A 26,232-nucleotide genomic window follows, 5' to 3' on the forward strand; every position below is an offset into this window, starting at 1 on the left:
GAGCAGCTCTAGCAGAAATAAGAACAGGCTGATATGCAGCAGTATCAACAAATTGCTTCCAAACCTGCCTGGGGCCAGCACAGCTTTGGAGAATCTATAACAGCTGGAGGGAGCTTTCATTCCATAGCTACTTACTTCTTTTGATACCAAGAGTTTGCTGAATGTGTGCAAAGCACAAATCCAAACAAACTTTGCCTGCTCTGCTCACTGTTATCACCCACTGAGAGCTATCATGGGCACTTCTTCAAACACACATGAAGAGCCTGGACTCAGGGCAGTGACCTTGAGGCACTGAGCTGTGCCAGCCACCAACACCAACCCCAGGACAGGCACAGGGATCAGAGCTGTGCTCTCCTGGTAAATACAGTTACTGCACCACAACTGGTTGTCTCTGAGGGAGGGAAAAAAAAGAAGTGTTGCTTGATTTTTAGCTTGGGATTATTTTTTTAAGACTTCATCAGCTTGATTGCCCAGCAGTAAGGAAAATCCCACCTAAGGATGCAAGTGAGACTGTGCTGGGGCAGATCAGAGTTCAAAATCTCTTTTCCAAAAATGGCAATAAATGGATGTCCAAGGTAAAGCAAGAACAGGGCAAAGAGATAAAATATTTCCTCCCTAACATTCACACAGCTTTCAAACATTTTCAGCTGAGTGGATTTCCTGAGCCTGATGTGGTTTGTCTAATCAGCAACCCCCCTCTCCCTCTCAGCAATGGATCCCTCCTCCAAATGTTTGTCCAGACTCCCCTGGAATTTGTACAGACAATTTGCAGCTGTCACATGCTTTGGCAAGGAATTGCCCAGGTATATGACCTGATGCACAAAAACTGAGTATTTTTTGTTCTGATGCATGTAAGTAGAAACACATTATGCAGAAAGACTGTATCAATGATTTTTCCCTCCTACCTTTCTTCCCTGTGTAAAAGCCAAAGGAAAATTCAGTGCAGCTCAACCAGAAGACCCCCCACAAAAGATCATATCTCCCTCCAGCTGCCTCAGCAATCACATTGTCCCCTACCCCTCAATCCCCCTTTGCCCCCACAGTCCTCCCTTATTCTGTCTTTGGGATTGATGTTACCAAGCTTGAAGAACTTTTGTTTCATGCAGCTCCCATCTGGGAAGTACACTCCACCTCTGTACAGCAGAAGCCTTTACATCAATTTATTATGTTCCTTATGTGTTCTCACTCTGTATCTCCTAAAACTTCCAACTAGCTCCCCTGATGTCTACCTCAAGCCACTTGCTCTTACCCACCAGGTGAGCACCTTCTCATTTTTGGCCTGGCAGACCACTCAGCAACATTTAATTGGGAAGTACTGCAGGCAGTATTGCCCCTCCCATCTCATAAGGAGTCCAGCCTCCTCCTGTGTTCACAGAGGACAGCTTTCCCTAAAATGTTTTGTGGCTGTTAAGACAGCTGGGAAGTGTCAGATTTACGGCCTATGATTGAAGAGCTCTCTCTGCATATTGTAGCTCCTGACAGGACCACTACAAATGCCAGGGAAGGACATGGACTTGCTGGAGAGACTCTAGAGGGCCACAAAGAAGATAAATGGATTTCAAGGGTTGTGTTTAAAGGTTGGCTGGATGGGGCTTGGATCAACCTGGTCTAGTGGAAGGTGTCCCTGCCCATGGCAGGGGTGAGTGGAACTAGATGATCTGTAAGGTCCCTTCTAACCCAAACCATTGTATGGTTCTATAATCTATATAGGACAGTGAGCCCCAGCTGCTTTCTGGAAACACAGCACAGACACAGAAACCATGGCACACTCAGGACATGGACTGGGCTTCCAGCTGGTGAAGAACATGAAGCCCCTGCATCCACAGACTGCACTGAACAAGAAACAGCAACCATGGCAGCTACTAACTGCTTCAAGAGATCCTCTCCTGGTCTTTTGAGCTGGCCAATGCTCTTCAGCAGCTGCACACAAGGAGTCAAATACCAGCTTTCAAAAATACTTATTTCATAAGGAGATGAGGTCTGTCCAGACACAAATGACAAAGAGCCACATTACTCCTCTTTAGCTTTAGCTAGCGTGGGAATGAAGCTCAGACACAGGAAAACTGCCTCTGTAGCAATGTCCTGCAGCTGTCAAAGAACTGGCATGTGAACAAGTCAGGCACAGGAAGAAGAGAAGTGCTACTGCAATCCTGGCCAACTGAGCAATTTCAGAGTCTCAATCTGACAGCAAGAAAGTAGGTGACCATAGAGACTCTCCCATTCCACTTTCTGTACAGCTTTGACTTGGACATTCACATGTTGTCCCTATGGACCTGCAGGAAGTACAGGAATACGTACGCTTTGATCCAGCAATACTGATTTAAAACACAGTCTTGTGTGGGAAGTGTTGACAAATTACCTCTGGTAGACACTGAAATCACTCAAACAATTAACTGAGATTAGATTAGCTGGTAGGTTCGGAAGAAGGCTATGAATAAGATGTGTGCAGCTGCACATGTTTTCACTCAATTAGATGACAGTAGGACATGCATTACTTCAAACATCAAGGATACACCAAATCAGATAAGCAATCCTACCTAAAACAAAAACCAGCAACACACTTCCCACAAATCTGAAATAACTTTGTGCTAAGTCACAGTGGAATAAATTGACCAGAGACACATTTTTTTCCCAACTCCAATCAGTTTCAAAATCAATACCTTAAAGAGGAAGAATTCACATTTTCACCTTTTTCTTAATCTACTGTATCTATAGCAGTTTTATTACTTGTATTAGTTTATTATGTTACATCTCTCTTTCAGATCCTGTCTCAGTAAAGTCTATGACATTAGACATTAGTTTGAAACAAGATCTATTTCCATTTAATTGAAAGCCAAGAAGGTTTAATATAAATGCAATTTACCACTTTTCTGACGTTCACTAAATTGTACACACTTACAGTATTTCCTCTGCAAACTAAATGCACGACATTTTTGTCCATACAAAACCTGTTCTTCCTAGATAGGCATGCTATGATTTTATTTTGGAGTAGATCAGAAAGCAGATCTGAAGTAGGGTTGCAGACACACAGGTCTTATCTACCACTACCTCTTCTTAGCAAGGAGTAAGAGGAAGAGCAGAGGACAAGTGCCTGAGCTCTGTGGGTCTCCTCCTAGAGAAAGCTTTACAGAGCTGGGTGTGAAAAAACTTCTGAAACAGCTGTGAAGGAGTGCTGCAGTGAAAAAAGATGTTTTGAGAAGAGCCAGATTGATAGTGGTAAAGGCTGTTGGCTGGAGCAACCTAAGAGACCACCAGTTTTAAGTTGTCACACTGCTTCCTCCACCCCCTCCAGTAAAGTCACATCACATCAGTTCAGAAGACATCACCAAGAAGACATAACAAGGAAAGTCACAAACACAGGATTGCACAGACAAGGGGACAGGCTCTCTGGTGACCTGGATTAGAAAATTTACATTTTAAAACCGCATTTCAGAGTCACACCTCTACAGTCTGCTTGGAACATGAGAGCAGCCCTTGAAGCTTAGCAGTGAACCAAGTAAAAAGAAGACAGGGAGAACAAAACACCTAAATGGAGGGGAAAAGCATATATGAGGTAGGATAAGAAAAGCACAATGAGTTGTCATAAGTTATGCAACAGGTCACAGCAAAGAAAAAAGGGCACTGAATTGTGAGATTTGAGCCATAACATATCTAGCAAAACTTCAAATAGGTTCACACTGCATCGCAGTGAATTACAGGAGTAGTGCTGGTCTGTGTCACCTAGATGTTTACAGGTCTATTTTAAACATTCCTTTTAAAGAGTTTTCCTGGTAGAGCATGTTTATTGTGTTGTGGTTTTCCAAGTCTATTAGCAAGTTCAGGTAATATATTTGTTCTTTTGTTCCCGCAGCTGAAAGTCTGATTTTAATGAGAGATTGCCCATTTTTGTTAGCAGCTCAATCTTTACATTCTTAAGCCTCTTTAAAATTCCTGTATGTATACAGCCTAGGATGGGTGATTTAGCATCGATTAGTTTAGTGGTGTGAGAGAGACCAGGCACACTGCTCAGAGATATTTTACTGTTCTGAAGTTTGTTCCTAAGCATATGAGGCTTGAAATCAGAAAAACAGGAGAGCAGATTTACAAACTGCAACATGGTGGAGAGCTAAGGCTTGTATCAGATACACTCTATCCTCCACCTCCTTCCTGTCTGTACAAATGAAAACAAAATGCCTCTAACTTACAAAAAAATACTTGCTACTATGAGCAGAAGCATGACGAAGAATCCACCCTCCAAGCAGTTTCAGTGACAGCTTCCATGGTAGTCTACCTCTCGATCAATGGGGTTCTTTTAAAATGATTAGCAAGGGTGTAATTAAGGAAACCGAAGGAAAAAAGATAACTCAAGAGATGAATGAGACCTTTATTCGAGGTATCAGTGAGATGGGGCACAGGCTGTATGACAAGCAAAGATGAGGGTCCTGCTGGGCAAGCTGAACACGAGCCAGCATTGTGACCTTGAGGCAAAGGCAGCTAACAGCCCTGGGGCTGCTTGGGGCTGGGGGATCCTTCCCTGGCTCAGCACTGAGGGGGCACTGCTGCAGGGCTGGGGTGCTGCTGGGCTCACCACTACAAGAGAGACATTGGAACAAGTCCAGCGAGCTAAGATGATTAAAGGATTGAAGCATCTGCCACGAGGGGAGGCTGAGAGAGCTGGGATTGTTCAGCCTTGAGAAGTGAAGCTCGGGGGGCTCTGATCAGTGTGCATGAGCACCTGACAGGGGCAGTCAAGCAGGCAGAGAGACTCTTTCAGGGGTGTACAACATATAGGGCAATGGTAAAAAAGCTAAAATACAAGAAATTCCATTTGAAGTAATAATACTGCTAGGATGATCAAACACGGGAATGGGCTGCACAGAGAGGTTGTTCAAACAAAACTGAGCACAGTCCTGAGCAACCTGTTGCAGGTGACCCCACTTTGAGCAGGGGGGTTTGGACTAGACCATCTCCAGAGGTCCTTGCCCACCTCACCTAGTCAGTGATGCTATGATCCTTCTCCCCATTAAGCAAGGAACAATTAAGTTGCAAGAGCTCAGTTCCTATCCAGGTCAAATCTCAGAAACAAGAGTCTGCTAAAACCCCATTTTATATGAGTGCTGTAATTCCTGCTGACCTCAATCAGCCTAATCAAGTGGTAAGATTACAAAATGAAAAAAAAAAGGTTTTAATTTGATCATTACTCGAAGCTATTCCATTGACCTAATGCTTGGCCACGAAGAGCTCATGAAAACTGGATTAATGTATAAAAATAGAGGATTTCATCCTCTGGAAAGCACAGTTTAAATCTGACATTCAACAAAACTGGAAAACTGTAGCTTTAATGTCATCCCATTGTTAATGGGCCTATTTACCTGGCACAAAACACACAAGGATAATTTGATCAATCAAGGTATTTATTGTTTAGTCAAAGCTCTCATACACATACAAACGCCCAACACCTTTCAAAACTTTCACAGTTTGAGTGATAGGACTGATAAGTAAGTTAGCACCAGAGCTCTGTGACACAACTGCCTGTGTACAGAGACTCAGGACTATGGCACAGCCAGCAGTGTTGCTGCAGGCAAGGACAAAAGGACAGTCACATATTAAAAGAACAAGAAAGCCCAATACATCCAGTGAGCTTGCACATTATGGCATTGTTCAAAATGTTAGCTTGTGCTGCAAAGGAAACAGATAGTAAATGTGACAACTATTTCTCCCTAATGTTTTTAAGGGCTTTTTTAAGCTACTCTTCAGCACAGTCATCTGACAAACTAGAGAACTGCGCAACTAATATAAACTTGTACAACTAATAAGCATGAATAGGAAAGATGATGCATTTTTGTGCTTGAGTCAAATTAATAATGCAACAATCCCTCTATTAGTCAAAGCTCCCCAGTAACCTCATGAAACATAGCAATCAGCAGAGAGGTTAGAAACTTGAAAATTATGTGCCCAGACTTGTGACCTGGCTTCATAATTTATAGCCATCAACCATCTTGGCCAGCACAAAGCAGAACTTTTCTTGAATCTGAACACTCTATGGGAGCAATAGGGACTTCAGTTCATCTGAAATGAGGCTTCTTTTCTACATCATTTCATCATCAATCCAGCTGATCTGATAAAAGGTATTAAGCAAGAGACTGGAGAACAGAAAGTGCAGCCAGCACTTGGGTTATGCTGGCAGCTAGATGGCAGGTTTTATTCTCCACAAGTATTATCAAAGCCTGAGCCCAAAAAGGACTTGGAGGCCAGAGCCTCCTAGGCATGAAAGAGTCTGTGAACATACAAAGGGTGGGTAGCTCATTTAGGACTATACCAACCCCAGACAAATCCTTCGGATGAGGCCAAGGTTCCTGACAACACAAACACCACATTTCAGTAATTTAGCAAAGGCTGTCAAACCCATGAACTGCTCCTACTTCTGTAATCCACAGAGCACAGCACTGCCCTTCCTCCAGAGATTTGTCCCTCCTGCTTCCCAGAGCCATCTCAGAGTCACCTCCTTCTGGAAGCACCTTAGACTCCTTAGCCCTCACTTCACTATCTTTCTCTATCTAAGCAAGGGAGGAAGAAAGCTGAACTTAATGCTTTGCCTGCTTGCAAAGTAGGCACCAAGTAAATTTACTCCTAAACCCTCTATAATTTGGACTATTTTCTCTTGAATAGTTCTGTGCCAAGAATGACTCAGAAATTTTTTTGAGATAACTTTTATCATAACTGTTCATAACCATAACCCCATTACACCATTGGAAGGGATGGGCAGCATGAAGAATGCCTTTCTATAACTGTGTGAAATTTTGTGCTTTAGCAGCTTTCAGTCATAGAGGTCAACATTTTCAAAATAGGCCACTCAGACTTCAGTTTTCTAAGGCAATTTAAGGAAAATAAGTCTATAAAACTTTGGCCTAGATTTCAGAGGTATTGAATGCATTTGGCTTCTATAGCTCTGTAGCATATATAGCTTAAAAAAGGAGAGACTTTAGGGTACATAAAACATGGATATAGACTAAACTTTGGAAATGTTGGTTTAAAGTCAAAGATCTGAAACCAATCACAAAAGAAACCAGAGTAAGCTTGTGAAAATATTTTCTATGCATTTTTTCTTAGCACATTTATGCCATGGCAGTATAAAGCATCATGCACACAGCAAAGATTTATAGTCATACCTTCATTGGGCACATTCTTCTCTCTCTTTTAAAATAAATTTTAAAAACTAACATTAATATTACATTGCAGTGGGGGATCCAAGCCCACAAATGCCTCCTTTTTGAAGCATAATCCATAATGGATGTGCTTTTAATAAGCACCTTAGACATTGCGGAAATGTCACCAAAAGTACTAATGGACTATTAAATGTCTGCTATGAAATACACTGACTGCTTCCACAGAGCTGTGCTAATGCTTATTTTCCTACATAATTCCTAGTGCTTGCAGGGGTGCGACACACACTCTGACTATTGCTCTGGTACCTCAGCTGGCTTCCTTCCTCCTCCAAGTACATTTTACAGCACTTGCAGGAGAAGTGCTCTTTAGGAAAAAAATGAAATCTATACTTTTCCATGGAACAGGTCCCAGCACACAGAGCTCTTATGCTTGTAATTGAATTATTCTAGCTTCCCCTTCACTATTCCAGATACCAAAGCACAGACGTATCTACTGGGCTTTTTTTTTTTTTATTACCTTTTCACTGTAGGCAAACAAAGACAGTAAATTCAGTGTTGCATCACTTAAACTCAGATGATACAAGCACTGCAGAAAACACTGACATACCACATTAAATTAGCACCTTACATGAATTTCCATTATTAGTCTTTTCTTTTCTGATTAGTTCAAGAACTAGAACACTACACTGAACTGAAATGGGCAAGAAGAAAACCTCTTCGCTTTCCCTCTGGTCAAGAGGTTTTGCTAGTTATCTGCACATTGAAATGCAAGAAAGGTAAGGGCTTCTCTTCCCTCCTCATCAACATAATTCAGAGCATCTGGAAATGAAAGTTGTAAAAAGAAATAGCAAAGACAGCAAAGGATTCAACATTTACAAATTTCCCATGAGTCTGAACTGTAACATTTATAACCTCTATTCTATTAGTACCATGGTCGCTTCACAATGATTTCCATCACTGTTGTGCACTTCTGTTATTTGTTAACAAAACATGGTTTTACTCTTCTGCAGTGCCCAGACTTGTCCTTCAGGATGCTCTGATTAACCATCACAAGTGAGAAATGCAACATAAAAACCAACGGATACTGCAACCTACCTCATAGTCAGAGACCTTGCAGCACATCCACATTGCATAACACAGCTTTGTGTTGCCAAGACAACCTGGCAGGCACAAGGTAGGAGCCTGGTAGGAGCCTGGTCCCAAAAGCAGGAGAGCCTTGTCAGAGAGAATAAAGCTACCCACAAGATTTAAAAGCTCTGGCACAAGAGCCACAGATGAGCCTCTCCTTCCAAAGGCAGGTTCATCCCCACTATCTCATGCTTAGTGTATGCACTACATAACATGATGCCCAAACTTACCACTTTCAAACTCGTGGGGCAGTTTATGGTAACATCTGGCAGACAAAGGACATGCAATTCAAATCTAGTTCCTTTTTCCTTCAGTCAGACAGATGAACTCTCTTCTGCCTCATCTTGTTTTTCTCCCTAATCTCAGCTACCCGGATATAAGGATTAAATAATTCTGAACACTTTACAGAATTATTTATAATAACTTATCTTTGCAATTAAATCCACTATAGGCTTGCAAACAGCTTGTGTGAGCTGTCAGATTGTTCCCAGATTTCTTTGGAAAGACAAAAAGGTTTTACATTTAACTCAGCTAACAGTTAAGTGGTTGGCAGTAACTGTCCGCAGAGCCCTGCAGAGGCCAATAAGCCTGACTTTAATAGAGTGGAAAAGAGGGAGTTAGTGAAAGGAGGCAGATCTTGTCACTGAAAGTATGACAAATGAGAAGGATGAACTTAATAGCAGTTTTACGAGAGACTAAAATGAGCAATAGAAGTGTAAACAAGAGGACAAAGCAGCGCATTACTGTAATAATACTAAAAAGAGAAAGTCCCAGCTCAGGGCTCAGCTATGTGAAGAGGAGGCAGCTTGCTGGATTTTTGTAGACCAGTTTTGGAGCAGAATCCTATGGGTTATGTCTCTACATGGCTATACTATTTGGGTTCCATTTAGCAATCTGGTCTTGTTATTTAGCAACACAGACTTGCTGATTCATACAAGCTAACCCAGAACACAAAGTGTTTGGATTCTCTTTTCCTGTTAAAGTCTTTGTTATTTACTGCCTGCAAGATCGCACTGAAGTTCCAGCCAAAACTCATTTCTACTGTTTCCAATGTACATTCCAAATACAAAAAACATGGCATAACATCAAATGGTAAAGTAAGATCATTATCATCCAGCTGCCAAACAGCTCCTACAGGTTCAGAGGCAGAGAGTTACAGAAATGATGAACAGTGGCTCAGCAGAATGAGCTGACAAGTGTTTTCATACTTGTAGTATCACACTGTAGTATCACAGCATACTGGGAGACATGGTGGTCTAGAGGATAAACAGATTTTACCATGATAGAAAAAGGATAGATAAGGCAGTGGCTTCTAAACCCAGGGCTACCCAAAGAGCACTGGCTACCCAGTGAGCAAAACTGCAAAAAGCAGGCAGAAAGACTCAGCACAGAAAGGGCAGAATAATCTTTCTCCAGCAGAATTACTCAGTAGCCTCCAGGAATGTTACTCACAATGTTAATCACTGCAGAGCCGAGGACGAAAGCTGAGGTCCTATTGTGCTGTGCAGCATAAAACCACGGACCAACCCATGCGAAAACATCTGTCATTCATTTAGACAGATAAGGGAAAGGCAACACAAATCTCACAGGGAAAGGGAACTGCACAATGGTAGTAGTTATTTTAGCTCCATAGTTGAGAAACAGGTTTAGGTCAGAATGACGTGACACGGTGTGAAGAAACTAAGGCAATACTACAAGGATAATTTTAATGAAACACTGTAATTGAAGAAAACCTGGAAAGTTCTAAGGCAGCTGTAGGAAATAAAGCCAGGAAGGCCTTAGAATACAGATGTAAATGAGTCAGTTCAGTAACTTGGCAAATTTAAGGAAGTTCAGACTGAAAAGCTGAAAAGAATTCCACAATCCAACCACCTTCAGGATTTGTTTGAATTTCTTGTATCTATTTAGCTTTTGCAGTTCTTTAAACTCTCCTAAACCCAAGGTGACCTTTAAAAAAACCCCCAGCACAACCTGAAAAATTTGTCAGCACATACAAACATATTCTAAAACATGCTGTCCGGAACAAACAGTCTTCAGAGAAGGGCACCAAATAGTCTCTATAATAAGCCATGAGCAATTAGTCTGCTGGGAAACAAATTAGCTCACTTCATTTCAGCAGAGTGAAGGTGGCTCTCATGCTCCAGGGGTGATGTGAACTGTAGGGTCTTTTCCTGAGCAATGCTTACTGGAAACCCACCAGTTTATACCTTCCAGTGGGAACTGAGAGAATTTCCAGGGCCTAGGAGGCAAAGCTTTGCAGTGGCTCATGACAAACTACCAAAGTACTGCCTGTGCTCCCTTAGAATACCCAGAGAGCCAGAACCACCAGCACATGCTCTTTTATTCTTCTCTGCTGCCTCTGAGCTCCCATTCCACCCAAAACTCCCCAAAAAAAAGGAGAAGAGAGATCTGTCTCAAGTTCTCATTTGCACCATTACTGTGCTTTGGGAAGTGCACAGACAGCTACACTCAGCTGGAGAGCAGTGTGACTGAGATATATGCACAGCAAACATGCTTTCTGACACAGGATTAGCAAACTGCTGTAGAAGACTCAAAAATGTTGTGAACAACGAAGGTTACCATCTTATTTATACAAAAAAGTAAACAGAGATGTAGTCCAAGAGAGATAAAGGAGGGACACAATCTGTGTGACACAATCTGTGTGACACAATCTCCATCCACACGGAAAGGCAGATGGAGCCAAAAGAAGACCTCTGAGGACAAAAATGGGAGAAGGGGAGAAGCGATTACCTTGCATAAGAGAGAAAACAGCCCAGGAATATGGCACAGAACAAACCCTGACAGAACAAGCATCTACTTCCCTAGGACTGCTGTGAAAAGCAGCATTATGGAGTCAGAGTACTGCAGAGTTGATACTCAGCTACCACAGTCAAGATGAGCCTCCAAAATCTTCTAACAGGTGATGAAATGAAGACATTGATGTCAGGTATATTCAGAATTTTGCATTTGGCTTCTTTTATGCTTTGTTTTGCAGCTATTTCCAACTACTGATCAAGAATTTCAACAGTGATTTGCTGAAGAAATCAAGTTGTTTTTTTTTAAATTTTGTTTAGTGGTCTGACAAGAGGGTGCACTGTAAAATCCACCAGAAAAAAAACCAAAAAAAAACCCCAAAATAAAATGTAACAGACAAACAAAAATGTAAAATCCACAAAAAAAAAAAAACCGAACCCAAAATAAAATGTAGCAGACAAACCCTCTCAACACTTGCAAACTGGAACAAGTTTGGAAACCTCCCCTCCTGTGTGTCTAACTCTTTAGTCTGGTTGACATGCCAGGTCTTGGGTATTAAAAGAAACACCTCAGAAGCAGCTGAACGTCAGTGCTATGTGTAAAAATAACTTCTAGAAGTAAGAGATTCCCACAACTCTAGAAAAGCTTGAAGTGTTTAACACTGATTTTCGCACTTAATTTTTTATTTCTTATCTGTAACAGTGACAGTGGTCACTGTGAACAAGCTGTTGAAGGCTCTTCCTCGGCCAAATGTCTGGGATACTTAGGGTTCCTCTCCCCACAAAGGAAGAAGGGCTTGTCACTGATGGCTGCTCCAAGTTCTCCAGATAGAGACAACTTGAATTATTACTCAGTTTACCAATTGCAGACAACAGTCCCTGTGCACTTCTAAACAGGCCAGGCAACTTGTTAAATAAAGTTGGATATGTCTGTGGGAACCTTTTCCTCTTCCCTCATGCACTTCTCCTCTGCCTCTTATTGGGGCTCCTGAATCTTCAGGGAGCAAAATTTTGTTAGAATAGCTAGGATTATCTCAGACAGGATTATCTCAGAATAAACTGCCCTCCTGGTATCACTTTATTTGAATTACTGGATCTTCTGTTTAACATAAGACAACATTCAACTATTTTGAGATCTTAACTGAATAAAGACAGTTCTGTCAGTGAAAATATTTACAGTAACCTCACTAATTGAGACTGATTCCAGCTTCCTGAATCTCATTATAGTAAACTGGGCACTGCTGTGAAAGGGAAACAAAGAAGAGATGAATTAAAACAAACATGCAGAAATACAAACAACTTCTTCAAGTGATGTTAATAATTACAAGAAATCTGTCAAAAACATCCCTCTGACTGACATCTGTCAAAACATCTCAGCAGTTCATCATCACACAGCCACTGTTCAGATGGAGACAGAGTGTGCCTCAGTCAGAACTGTAGATCTCACACAGCTCTGAATTTCTACACGAATTATTCTGTATCTTAGAGCACCCCAGACATGGCTTGTTTCACAGGATTTCTCTCCTCTTTCCCCTGGATGGTCTGGAACCATCATTGTTCTCATCTCCTCAGAGAGGGTGCAATGTCTGGCAGTTAAATACGCAGAATGAAACATTTTTTCCCCTCTGTGTTTTCTGTCCAAGAGCCCACAAGAGATGGTAAAACATTGGAAATCAAGTCCTATTAATATATATATATTAAAAAAAAAAAAAAAGAGAGAGAGAGAAAAACCACCCAAACTATTAGCCCTGTTTTCTCTCATTTCCTGTCTGGACATAGTTCAGGAATCCTCCAGCTATAGCAAGTCCTAGTATTGCAGTACCAAAGAATGAAGAATCTGCTTCCCGGAGAAGAGACAGAGGAGATCAGCATTTCAAACCCACACCCTCCATCAGCAGCAGGTGCCAGAGCTGGAAGAATGAAGCAGATCAGTTTGTCCTTTCCTTTTAGGAAATACACAATGACTACTTTCCTGCTAAAATACCTTCCTTACCAAGCACAGGCAGAATTTTTGGCTGAGCAAAACAGATCTTCTGCCAGGCCATTATGGCAGAGCAAGACCAACTACTTCTTTACAGATGTGTCTACTCAGACAAGTTTCTTCACCCTTGACAGATGAGGAAACCCCTATGTGAAATGAGCAGTTACAGAGCAGAAGTAAACAAGCCTAGTGTTTATAAACTGTTTGGTATCCTGTTGATTCATAAATAGTTATTACCCAGGAGATCAGATCTGTCTTAAGGAAAAGAAATGCCTCGTACATGTGCTGACAAAAATCCCCAACAAGGGGGGAAAAAAACCAGAGAAATTTTGTGGTTTTCTCGTTTTAGTTTTCTTTCCTTAAACCAGGACCTGTAAGCATATTTTGCCTCCTTCAAATTCTGGACATCCCTTCTCAGACGTTCCAAGAACAGCAGGAATAAGTCAGTGACAGCAGACTGAGAGCTGGCCTGTTTAATCAGAGCCTTGGGACCAGCATCCTCCTCTGCAGAGACCTAAACACCACAGACACTGTTTGAGAAACAAATCAAAAGCACAAAGAGCTGGTCACCACTGGCTCTAAGGAGCTGCTTGCTTTGCCACAGGTTACACTAAGACTGCCTGGAGCTGTGTCCTGTATCCATCTGTGAGGTTACACATTTACAAACAAATTCTTAAAATATAAACAAAACTCCCAGGACAGATATATGCCGTGCTACTTATCCCTAATTCACTGCCTGGTGAAGCAGCTGGTGTGGCTTTGAACATCCCTGAGACCATTCCAAAGTTGGTGTTTTCTTTCCAAATTGGAGGCAAGACCCTCCCAGCACAACAGCTGCCATCCTATGGACTTGCTGGTGCTGCAGGCCAGCCCAGGATAACATGTCATGGACCCAGGGATGGCTTCAGGGACAAGGAAACCTCATCGTGTCACAAACAGCTTTCCCTTCCTTGTCAGTTTTAGGTGACTTAAAACTCTTCCAACTTTTTCTGAAGCATTCAAGGGAACTGTTTGCATTTAGAGCAGCTCAACCATGGGCCAGTTTCCACTCTCAGTGTAAACTGTCTGTAATGAAAACAAAAAAAAATAAAAAGGAAAAAAGATCCAAGCCCAGAAACAACCACTTCTGGTGGCTAATGGAGCATCACTTTCCATTAAAGGCAGCAGAGACTGCTAACAGAGGTAAGCCCAAAGTAAATCAGATGCACAGACCTTTTTGTCTAGGAGAAAAATCACTGTGGTTTTGTGCACTGGCATAGTTATATATTTTTCTGGTTTCAGGTGTTCCAAGATCCCACAGAATGTCACACATATTTTGATCTGTATCATTCCAAGACAAATTAACTTATTGCTCAGAAATCTCTTTATCATAATGATATCACCATGAACCTAGGCTGGCACAGCTGATAAACAGATCAGAAACATGCTAAAATTAGTGTGACACAAATATCTGTCTAGAAAGTGGAAACCACATAAACCTCAAATCTTTTTTTCTCTTTTCCAGGAACTGTACAAGACGTGTTACTTGAAACTTACATAATCCTGAAGCTTACATTAGTTATTTAAGCTTGAAAGAACAGCAAATTAGCATGGCAGATGCAATGATATTCATAAAAATCACAATTAAACACTTCTCAAGAAAGTTTCTGGACACAGTTTTTCCGGAACTGTGGAAAAACTGTAGAAAAACTGTGGACACTGGAGTAAGCTACAGCTCTGACTTGCACACAGGAAGTTTCTGTTCCAGTAAATCAAAGTATTTCAGGAGAGAAAGGACATGATCATTCTTAAATGTACGTAAGATTACACAAAAAGGAAACAACTTTTAATGAATGCATAAATCTCCAGAATTTAGCAAGACAGAAGCAAAATAAAAACCCAGAGTGAGTAATACTAGTGAAATCTGAAATCTGTCATCCCATTGCACTGCAGTATGTGGCAATGCTCTTACCCTGGTTTCCAGCATTGCAATTTTCTTGGGTTGGGTTGGACCAGTGAGCAGGAGTCTTTGGAAAACTACAGGAACTTCACCAAGCTATTGTGATCCCTGGCACTATCGCAACAGTTACAGCTTTGCTTTGATAGTATTTAGCAATTAATTTACGGATTTTATTTTGCTGCATACTTAGCTCAGAATTATAGTAAAGGTACCAAGAAAATAGTTGCCAGAGGAGCTTTTGCTGTTCTCTCTGCAATGGAGTCAGATTTTCTCCAACATTATCTGAACAATGTTCTCAAGTGACTTTTCACATTGCTACAAAGTGAATTTATAATCTTTTCAGTTTTTACCTTCATTTGCTTAATGCAGAGTTGGAGGGTTCCCCAGACTGTTTCTAATTTGGTCTAATAATCTTGCATAAATTATCAGGCTGCCTTTTCATCCATATTCTTAGCCAATGTACACTGGCTCAGTGACAGCATTTGCATGCTCTGACACTCCTGAAATGTTTCAATAATAGAACAAAGTGAGCAGTAATAGAGGAGAGGGAAAGATAGAAGAGGAAAATAATTTGACTTGAAATCTACCCAAAGATATGAAATGTGATGAAAGCCACCAGTAGGGAGTTCAGAAGGAACAATTATCCACACTTGAACACAATTCAGAAAACTTTGAGGGAAGCTGCACACTTTTCTATGGCAAGAGAAAATCACTGGTGACATACAGAGTCTCAAAGACACCAAGGAACTTGTTGGGGCTCTGGGGAGATGGTGGTCTGGACCAATAAAGATGAACTTTCAGAAAGTCAAAGTCAGAGTTTTAATCAAAAGAGATGAAAACAATTTCTTATGGGAACATGAGGACAAGAAAAGAAGGTAGGACTTGTGTATCAAAATCACAGTGATATTACAGCTTAACCTTCAAGCTCACTAATATTTTTAATTTCTTGCATTCCATGCTCACTGATATTTTCCTTCACTCAAAAGGATTTAGATCCTCAAGCAACCTTTCCTGCAAGATTTTCCTGGAAGTCAAACATTCTTACTGGTATAGCTTTAAGAGCAGATGGGCCACAGCAACAGAGCCCAAACACACATGCACAATAAAATATGCTCTTTTGGTGGCACGAATTAAGTTTATTGCTTCTATTACAATCTTACACGCTCATGCAAATATGGTTACTTATTTGTACATTTGCAAAGCTGACCTTTGTTTTGTTTGGTTTGGTTTTTTTTTTTTTTTGCTAGCAGTCCACAGTTTAGAAATAACTTTAGCATTCTGGAAAACAACAACAAGAAGCAAAAAAAATCCCACCCTCAAAACAACCAAACCTGTCCTGTTCCCACTCTGACATATGCAATGTACTCTTATTAAAGTGAGAACACATATGCTCTGCATCTTTTTCGAAGCCAGAAAGGCACATGCTCAGTAAAGGCCCTGTGTCCATGTTCCAGCTCTCATTTTACAGTCTCTCTTAATTCCCAAGTCACGAAAAAGACTCTGAAGACATACTTCTCAGTCACATAGCCTGCACATCACACGGATTCACATACTTTATTTTAAACACTTGAGAGACGTCAAACATGCAAGATTTTAGCACCAAAAATGGCTCTGATACAGGATCTACTGTCATGATCAACACATGGGAATTGCATGTATTACTTTACACATTTGTTTAAAGGTTAAAAAGTCAACATGGGATAGAGAGAACAACCTTCATGACCTGAAGGTGAAATCATATCTGTACCTCCTGAGCAACAGCTCCCCTTATCCCTGTCCTGGTGCCCAGGCTGGCTGATGGAATTTTTGCAGTGACATCACCTTAGCTCTCCAAATCTCAAGCTGCACCCCTGGCAGGGTTTGTATAATGATATGGTAATTTCATAAACCGAATCAGTGAACTGGTCTGGATTAAAAATAATCTTGCACAAAACAAGTAGATGGATGGGGGAGGGAAAACTCATGTTCAGCTACAAGGATTATTTTACTCCCCAGTTCATTGCACTGTGCACAGAGAGCTCTGCTCACTCAGGTAATGAAGCAGCACAAAGGGCAGCACGAGCTCCTTGTGCAAACAGCAGGGATGCAGACACTGAAAAAGAGCCTTTTCTTTTTCTTTTTTTTTTTACAGCTACTCTTACATTATGCCACATCTACTTCAACCTGACTGCAGCAGCATGCACATCTTCAGAGGCTGTCAGAAGTGAAGCAATGAGCTGCTGCCATTGACTTTTGTTTTGAAGTATGAGCTCCAGCTGGTCAATCAGTGCATGATTTTCAGAGCTAGCAGTGAAGTTCTGTGTTCAGTTTCATCTGCTCCTCTCTGGAATTACATTCCCAAGCACTGTTCTCTACAATAAAAAATTAACACAAGGAATCTCGCAGAGAAATTAAGTTATATGACCACTCTTTACACGAAGCTTTGGTTACCACTTCAGCACCAGAGGTTTGCAACACTCTGAATATAAGTTATCAAATGTTGCTTCTTAATCTCAGCTTCCTCCTACAGACAAGGCAGGTAAAACAGACTGAAGCAGTCAGGGTGTTGTGAAGGGCAATCCAATTGGCCCAGTTACAAATAGCAGCAAGAGCTTAGACAACAATCCTAGTTTGAACATTAAAAGCAAATGTCTCCTAACAGGCTGTGCTGTGTATTCACTAGAGCCAGCCACAGCAAAAATATTTTGTGAGATAACATACTTGTCACCTTTAGGCTGAAGCATGAGAGATTTAATTCTCTCAAAAAAGTCAGTGACAATAAAACAAACATTGGAATTTTAACTGTTGTATACTCAGATCCAATTCAGTCACCCAAAATCTATACTACTAGATATATTTTTAAATCATCCTGTTAGTAAGTGCATTAAAAGTATACATAATACCTAACACAGTAACTGCAGAGGTGAAAAAACTGAGGAAGTTTATCCATAACCAATATATAAGAGAGAAAAAAAGAACCGCTTCATAAAATTCACAAGGAAAAAAGGTAGAGAAGCGCAGAATAATCCCTTTGCCAGCAGTGACAGTGGAACAGCAGCTGACTGCATGGGAAGATGTGTTACTGGAAAAACCACAGAGCTCTGCGTGGGGAGGTGCTGCCCAGACGCCAGGAGTGATTTGAGAGGGTGCATGTTTTGGCTTGCATGTTTGTTTAGCCTGGGATTTACAAAACACAGAATAGGAGGTGACAGGAAGTAAGGGTGAGCACGAGAAGGCTTCAATGTCCCTGGCACGGGCCAGGCATTTTACAGCCTGGAGCTTGGAGAAATGGGAAATCCTGACAGCTTAACTGACCAAGGAACCAGCAACTTATCTTTTATCCCTCCTTTCCCCTCCTGTGAGTCTTGAACTGTTCTGGCCAGAGTTAACCAAGAAAATGAGGGAAACTGATGATGTTCATCACTGCCTAGAAGAAAATACACCTGCATCAACTTGTCCCTTCAAATTCAAACCTCAATACTGCAACAATGATATTTCCTTAGTCTTTGATGTGGCGACAGGTGGGAGATTTGATGAACATTCCAGGTCAGTGGTCTGGTTTCCCCAAATACCCTTTAGGGCACTGGCATCTACAAAGTTCCTTCCAGAGCTGTGATTACAGCAGTTATTGGGACACCAAACATAACTGTGAGTTCTGAAAGAGTCTCTGTCACCATCACACACTGTGAATGAATGCACAGGCACAGACCAAGAGACTCAAAGAAGGGACAGGGACCGAGTGCCCGCCATTCCCAGAACAGTAGCATTCTTGTTTTGAAGGAAAGCCAAGAGACTTTCTCATAGCAGTGTCTGGGACAGAGGGACCCTGACTTCAGTGGAAGTCTTGAGATGTGTCCACTCTTCGTTGAACACAAGTTGATTTCACAGCTCAAATTAACAAAATGAGCCACCTCAGTGTGTTTCAAAATGAGATGCACATTGTATTTAGAAGACAAAAAAACCCACTACTATCAATAACTAATTCAGCATATATATATACAATTTTATGTATCTTAAAAAATTAAGAGATACTATCTGCTGCACCTGAAGAGATCCCAAGCTATGCAGCAGATGCACCACACTATAGTCAGGCAACAGTTTTGAATCCCTGTAGCAATCCTGTAGCAATGTGGTGGCACATTAATTATCCAGCCTATTTCTTCATGAGCTCTCAGGAGCCACATGAAGCTGCCATCCTTCGCCTTCCTCTGCTCTCCTTAAATAGTTAATCACAGAGGAGCAGCCATCAGCTGCACTGACAGCCCCTAAGCACTGAGCTCATGCCCTGTCACTTCAGTACAAGCCCATGCTGGGCATGGCAGTAATTCATGAGGCACAGAGACAGTCAGACATGCATGAAGTCAGTTCTAAGCAGAGGGTTAAAAATTCTCTTTTTAGAATAATTTTTTTCTATCTAAACAACAAGGCAGAAATGTGTGGGATGGACAGATGCTATTGTGTGCTTGTTATAAGAAGCACAGCTCCCTGAAAGGAGATATGGAAATGAACGTGGAAATATTTAGGATCAGGGAACCACATTTTTAAATTATCCTGACTCCTACTAAAGCACTTGCTGAAACTCCAGTTCCATCCAAAGTCCCTATCCCCCATTTGCATAGAAGAATGTTTTTTTTTCCTTAAAGTATGAAAGCTGTAAAACCATATCTGTGAGACACTAATGGCAAAGAAATTTTTGCCAAGCTCTGATGTGAAGGAGACAGGAATCTACACACTGAAGAAAGGTCTTCTGCTGCTGTCCCTTCTATACTCCCCCGGCCTGTGGAAGTGGAAAAATGCACATGAGTCTATGACCTACAAAATCAAGGGGGAACTAAACATCAGAAAAAAAAAACTCACAGAAGAATGACTTCAGAGAAAGCCACTGAAATTTCTCTGGCTGGCATAAATCCGTGTCATGCACTCTCTGCTGATATGAAAGCTTAAAAATTTTTGAACTTTATGTACAAAGAGGCAATTCAGCATGAAAATATAAACCCAGAAGATTTTACAGGAGAGTTGTTTATCCTCTGAGTGAAGAGCAGGCTATAGTATTGAAAAATAAGACGGGGAAAAAAATATGACTGTGAAGAAAATACTGACAGCTAATCAATAGAAAGTTCACACCAGAATAATCAAACAAACCAAACTGATTTTGTTTCAGAATTGACTTAAAGAGGTTTGTGATTCATATAGGGCTATTTCTTAGTGCCAATTGACTAGAAGATGCTTACAGTCATATCCTTGGTGCAAAAATAGTCTTTTATCTCTGATCACAAATGTTCAATTCACTTTTTGGTCACAACACCAACAGATTTGTCGTACATTGAACTTCCCCTTTCTCCCTCATTCTGAAATACTCCAGATACTCTTTAAATACTTCTTTGCCATGTTCCCCCACCAAACACAGATACACAAGCCTGCAGGCTGCAGACATTCTCTCTCTATTTACTGTGTCCTCTAATTTTTAGTATTAGATGCCAAATTACAAGAGCTTGTGGTTGGAAAATTGCAGTTGAGTGTTGAGTAGCTGAACTGTCCCAGGCTGGCATGTCAGCCACAAACCGTGGGCAGAAGTCTCTTTTCTCATTTGATAAAGAATAGGGCATAGAAAGAGCTGTACACAGGCAGCATCGTTTCCACAGCAAGGCCAGACATGCAGGAGACTGCAGTGTTACCACTGCAAACACAAGTTAGTGCCTGCTACAAAAAGGTCAAAGCATTAACTCCAGACTTGTAGGTGACCTCAGACCAACTAAAATACTGTAATTCAGTGAACATAGTAGTTTAATTCACTGACCTACTGATGCCATTTTAACAAACGCACTTGCCATTTTCTTTGTATCATTCCGAAACCAGCAACCTTACTTCAGGCACTTTCAGTCATTGTCTGCTGTTGGGAGATTTGCAAGAGGCAGAATCATACTGCCCTGGAAAGTGAAAAATTAGATAACTCCTTCATTTACAGTGAGCAGCAGATGCAGCCCAGCTGGCCAGACCTTACACCAAGATGCAGTACTGAGATCATGCACCCATTTCTCTTGGTTGGGAGCCACTGTCACGACTCAGATTACAGCATGTTTTTCTGAAGCTATGTCACTCTGCCTTCAAGGCATAATCATTAAAAAAAACAGAAAAGAAAGGCAGGGGCACAATGGATTAGACAAGACATCCATTTTGCCCAATACTATCAAATATCTGTGTCCATGGGACAGCACTCCAGTTAAAAAGCCTAAGAAACAGGGAATATATCAAGCTACATGCTGCCCTAAATATCCATTTAGGACACAACTTAGAGAGTTACATGCCTGAATACTTAAGAGCATATGTATTTCTTTGATATATATAGCATTTACATTAATTTATTTTAAACCTGGAGCACAATATTTGCGTTTAATACCTCCAAATCTTGTCAAACCATGTCATTCACCATGTTTTACAGGCTTGTGAATACCCTCTGCTTGCTCTGCTTCACAGAGTGTGACAAAGGTGTAACTGAGTCTACCACACACCATAAACTGTCAGATCAATCTTCTTCACAAACACTATCTTATATCTATCAGATCTGAATTTGGCCTGCTATTTTCTTGCCCCACCACCTACTGTGAAATCTCTCTGACATTTCTCACAGTCAGGTTTTGGTCTTGCCACCTGGAAAAATGTGTCAGAGCTTTACTATTCATCCTCCATTCCAGGTAGTTCCATTCCAGGTAGTTTATGAGCACTTGGAACAGCAGAGATTCCAGCATACTTTCTTCCAGAAGACTCCAGGGGTAACATTCCTGTACTGTCCAATCTTCTTATTTTTTCCAGACAGTTTCCACTATTTACCTAGTCACTACCTAATCACTATAGGATTACACCTTTTTAATTTTACAAAAATCTTTGAAACAGCAAATGTTTAGATGGTTTTGGTATTTTGGGGTTTTTTTGTGTGTGTGGTCTGGGATTCTTTTAAGAAATCCAGACATACTGTATTAGTTAAATCACCTTTATCAAATGCTGATCCAGCCACTCAAACAACATGAGCAGTTTTACAGGGCAGAAGTTCCTGCTGCAGAAGATAACTTGTGTCCTCTCTATCTGTGAACAAACACTAATTCTATTCTTTATTTTTAGGTTCTAAGAGGAGGCTGATACAGAAACCAGGCTTGCTGTTAGTTTCCACTTTCCCAAACACCCCACAGACCCTTCTTGAAAAGCCCAGCACGTTTACTGCTTTTCATTCTTCCATTCTAAGGCCAATTTAAGCAATGATTATACACAACTGTGTGTAACTCGGCAACTTCAACACCAAACTCCTCACAAAGTGAGAACTTTTCCTAGCAATTCTTTGTGCTAGGAATTCACTCCAAAATGTCAAGTTTCTGTCACTTTCCCCCAGCTTGTCCCTTGGAAATGAAAGCTCCACATGGGAACTCTTCTGCAGTGAATAGCAATGCAAATAACTTCTCCACTACAGCTTTACCTTCCTTTAGCTCACATGTAATATTATGAACATCTATCAGCTCATCGGGATCTCTGACAGGCTTTCTGCCTTTGACAGTTAGACAAAAAGCTTTATTATTTTTTTAATGTCTTTACAAAGTTGTTCCTCAACATTTTTTTTGCTCTACCTCATTATGGTTTATATTTAACTTGCCAAAGTTAATGCTCTTTCCTATTCTCCTCATTTGGATACAACTTCTGCTTCAGAAAGATGACTTATTTCTAGGAGTCTTGTTTACTTTACTGTGTAAGCAAGACGTTCATTTCTGTGGCTTTTCCTCCATCTCTTATTTCCCCTCCCTTCTCACACTTCACCATTGAAACTGGACACAGTATTCTAGAATTCTTGGATTGTAAGGTTTTGTATTTTAATTTTAAGTCAGTGTTTCACACATAATTTCTCAACTTACTTGTGCCTATATGAATTTGAAACAGCATTTAGGATATGATATTTTGTTAAGATTACACAAGGATTTTGGTGTCTGTTTCCAAGACAGGGTTTTTTTCTATCTTGAAGGTATAATCTGCATTTGTTCCTCCCAGATGTTTTATTTCATGTTGGATATATTAACATATATTTTGTTGGACTGTGGCCATTTAATTCAAGCAATCCAGATTGTTCTCTAGAAGTAGCCAACCCTTTATTTAGTACTCTACAGTGCAGGATTTTTTCCAGATAGGAGGACTGATGAAGGGATCAAGCATTGCTAGAATGAGAACTGATTGACTGAGGACCTCATTAAAACAAACATACATTTAGTCTTTCCTTACCATCAACCACATTTTGAGATTTCTCAGGGCATTGCTCTTTAATCCATCAGTACTTGTCCGTGCTTGGTAAAGTCTGAACTCTCATATTTACCAGTAAAAAAGTACTTACCAGTAAGAGCTACAGCCTCTGAAAAATATCTGTTCTATTTAAACTATTTCCACCATATTTTGCCTATTTACATTTAAAATTGCACTAGGAAGTCAGGAACCTTAAAATAGGAAAACATTTATTCATTTTATTCATGCTTGGAAACGGCCAAACCAACTTTATCCAAATAATAAAAACACCCAACAAAAACACACATTTTACAGCAAAGACCAAGTCTGAGAAATGTCAGCTGTAGAGATGATGGCTTCCTACTGATAAAAATCAACTGAAAACAAAAGCTAGAATAAAGCAAATCACGCAACTCAAATCTTTACGTGAACATGCAAGATGATTTGGCTCTAAGAGCTCTAAATATATTGAAGTATGATACCTGGCTTAGTAATATGAACTTTGCATAGTTCTCTGAGTACAAGGAAAGTTGCAGAAGAGAAAGAATTTTAAGTGCAGCATGGAATTTTTTTCAGAACTATTGGTCAGCCATCCTCCCAGCAGTACTAGGTAAAATAATGAAATGTCCAACACTGAATTCAATCAATAAAGAAATCAAAGATTTACAGGAAATAACGTTAACATTATTAAAGTTTTAGGGTCCATGTTAGAGGAGCACCTGAACATAAATACTTAGTGAGATGCTGTTTTTCAAAACTACAAATATATTTTTTCAATGTATGAACAAGACAATAACCACTTGCTTTGACTAGAGACACATTTGTACCTCTTTGCATGGAATCAGTTCAATGCAGTGACCTGCTGGGAAAGGGTGACTGAACAGAGATCTGTAAGCAGCTGCTGAGGCAGAGAATAAATATCACTTCAGATTCTAGGAGGCAAAAAACCTCCTTCTTAAAGCTAAAATCTTTTTAAAATTAAAATAAGATTAATAGTTTTGTAATAATGAGTTCATCCTACTCTATACTATTTACATTTAATATGTACACAAACACAGATTTAAAAGCACTCACTTTCAGTTCTAGTATTTATATTTTAACCAGAGTTCCAAAATTCTCACAGAAGATAATACTGATAATTGTTTGGTTTACACTGGTGATGGAGAACTTTAGTGTTTTGTTTTGTTTTTAAGGCTTTTCTGTAGTATCTACTGGTTACAAGGCAATGTCAGGTTTATTTTTTTACTTTAAAAAAGCTTGCAGATACCATGTTTGCCAATAAAAACAAAGACAGAAAATACCACCAGTTTCAGGCTTGGCTTGAAGGCCACAATCATTCAACCTGACCTTTATATGCACAGGTCACGGAAATTCCCTCCTCAAAAGAAATAAAATATCTCTTTTGGAAATGTGCCAGTTATGCTAAGAAGTCCACAACCTCTTTTTGCCCAAGAGATCATTGCACTAGAGCATCTCTTCCACATGTACAAGGAGCTTGAATAGTAGTCAAATAACCATTAGGTCAAATTTTCCAGTCGATCCACCAAACCGAAATCCTTGAGCCTCAACAGATTAAAGTTCCTGCCAATCTATATTCTGAACTGTCTCCCAGCAATTCTACAAACTCTAGGCACCTGAGGGATGCTCCACCCTGTTCCCCCAAGAATAAAAAAAACCAATCAACAACAAAACATCACGCTTTACTATCTTTACTATTCCAGATAACTTTGGTCAGTCACAACCAAAGATTCCTAAGCATTGCATCATCTGGTGCCACCAGTGAGCTTGACCACACATTTGTATGATGCACTAACACAATTTGTTTTATTACTCAACATCCAGAAGTCTCTACTCCTTGAGCGAAGTCCTCGTCAGACTGAAGTCAGCTAAGCCATTGCCACTGACCACTCAAATAGCCCAGAATTTCAACACTGGTCTCTCCTCGAGCCAATCAAGTAAGAGAGTAAGGAGGCTTTTCAAGACAAGCTCTGCCCATCACCTTGAAGGATGAGAAGTCATCAGGGGAAGTGGGAAAAAAGCCCTACAGTGATTACTTACTTTGGGAAGATGACAGTCATGAGCGCTGATGCATAGCCTGGCTTGCACACTCCCTCAGAGAAATTGGCATACTTTGATGCCAGTTCTGCAGGCCTGTGGAAAAACAAGTACAGAATCAGGACTCTCCTGGCTACGAACTAGTTTTTGCAATCATCCAAGAAATTTTTCTCCTTATAGCTTTGCAGAAAAACAGCCACAGGGGGTAATAGCAAACACAGACCATTATTTATTTGTTGCACTATGGCATCATAGAAGAACAACAAACAAAAGTGAGAGGTAATGACATCTGCAATACCACTAAACCACTAGTTTTGCTGAAAGATTTTCATAGATAGCAGGGTAAAGCTCATGGAAGAAAAATATCAATGTATCATTTTAGAATTCAACCTTTCAAAGGAAAAAAAACCATAAACAGCACTTTGCTTTAGCTATTTTTCTAAGATACGATCAGTGTTAAAATTATAGAAAAGTATTACTTAGAAGATTACTTAAGGACAGTTTCAAGAATTTGAAACAAAGCTGCAAGCTTTGTTCTGCCAGGGTATCATCAAGGGATGAGTGCTTTCAGTATTTGGAAGAGGTGACATTGCTGCTGCTTGTTTGAGGTGTGTCTTAATTCAGCTTGACTAATGAGTCTTGGGCCAAATTTAGAATATGTGGGGATTTTTCTTCATTTGGTTTCTGTACAGAAACAGTTTTAGTGACTCCATAAAAGACATTTCAGTCCAGCACATACATTTACCATAGGTCTACTGAGTGACCTGGAAAAGACATTTAATTTTGTGTCCCTCTTCACCACCTGCAACATTTTTACATTCATCCATTTAATGACAGCATTACACAGGCTCATTCACTTGTGTGTTCAAAGTACCATTAGATATCTTAGTGTCAGCCACAGTATGAGAATTGTTAATATTCCTTAAAAAAACAACAAAAAAAGCATTTACAGTTCCATGCTCAACATTCAGTGGAAGCTGCAAAGATTTGATCAATAAC

General features: G+C 40.4%; 1 protein-coding gene across 9 annotated transcripts in view; it reads right to left on the bottom strand.

Annotated features, from left to right (window-relative positions):
• ST3GAL3 (ST3 beta-galactoside alpha-2,3-sialyltransferase 3) overlaps window positions 1-26,232 on the bottom strand; it is a 174,181-nt gene that overhangs the window by 81,612 nt on the left and 66,337 nt on the right. For all 9 annotated transcript variants that reach the window (XM_085067798.1, XM_085067797.1, XM_085067802.1 and 6 more), the window contains one exon: window positions 25,237-25,329. In XM_085067798.1, the coding sequence (XP_084923924.1) occupies window positions 25,237-25,329 (93 nt within the window). The remainder of the gene's footprint in view (window positions 1-25,236; window positions 25,330-26,232) is intronic.

The sequence above is a fragment of the Lichenostomus cassidix genome, chromosome 8 (genome assembly GCF_008360975.1).
Source record: "Lichenostomus cassidix isolate B80296 chromosome 8, HeHo_3.0, whole genome shotgun sequence".
Taxonomy (NCBI): Eukaryota; Metazoa; Chordata; class Aves; order Passeriformes; family Meliphagidae; genus Lichenostomus; species Lichenostomus cassidix.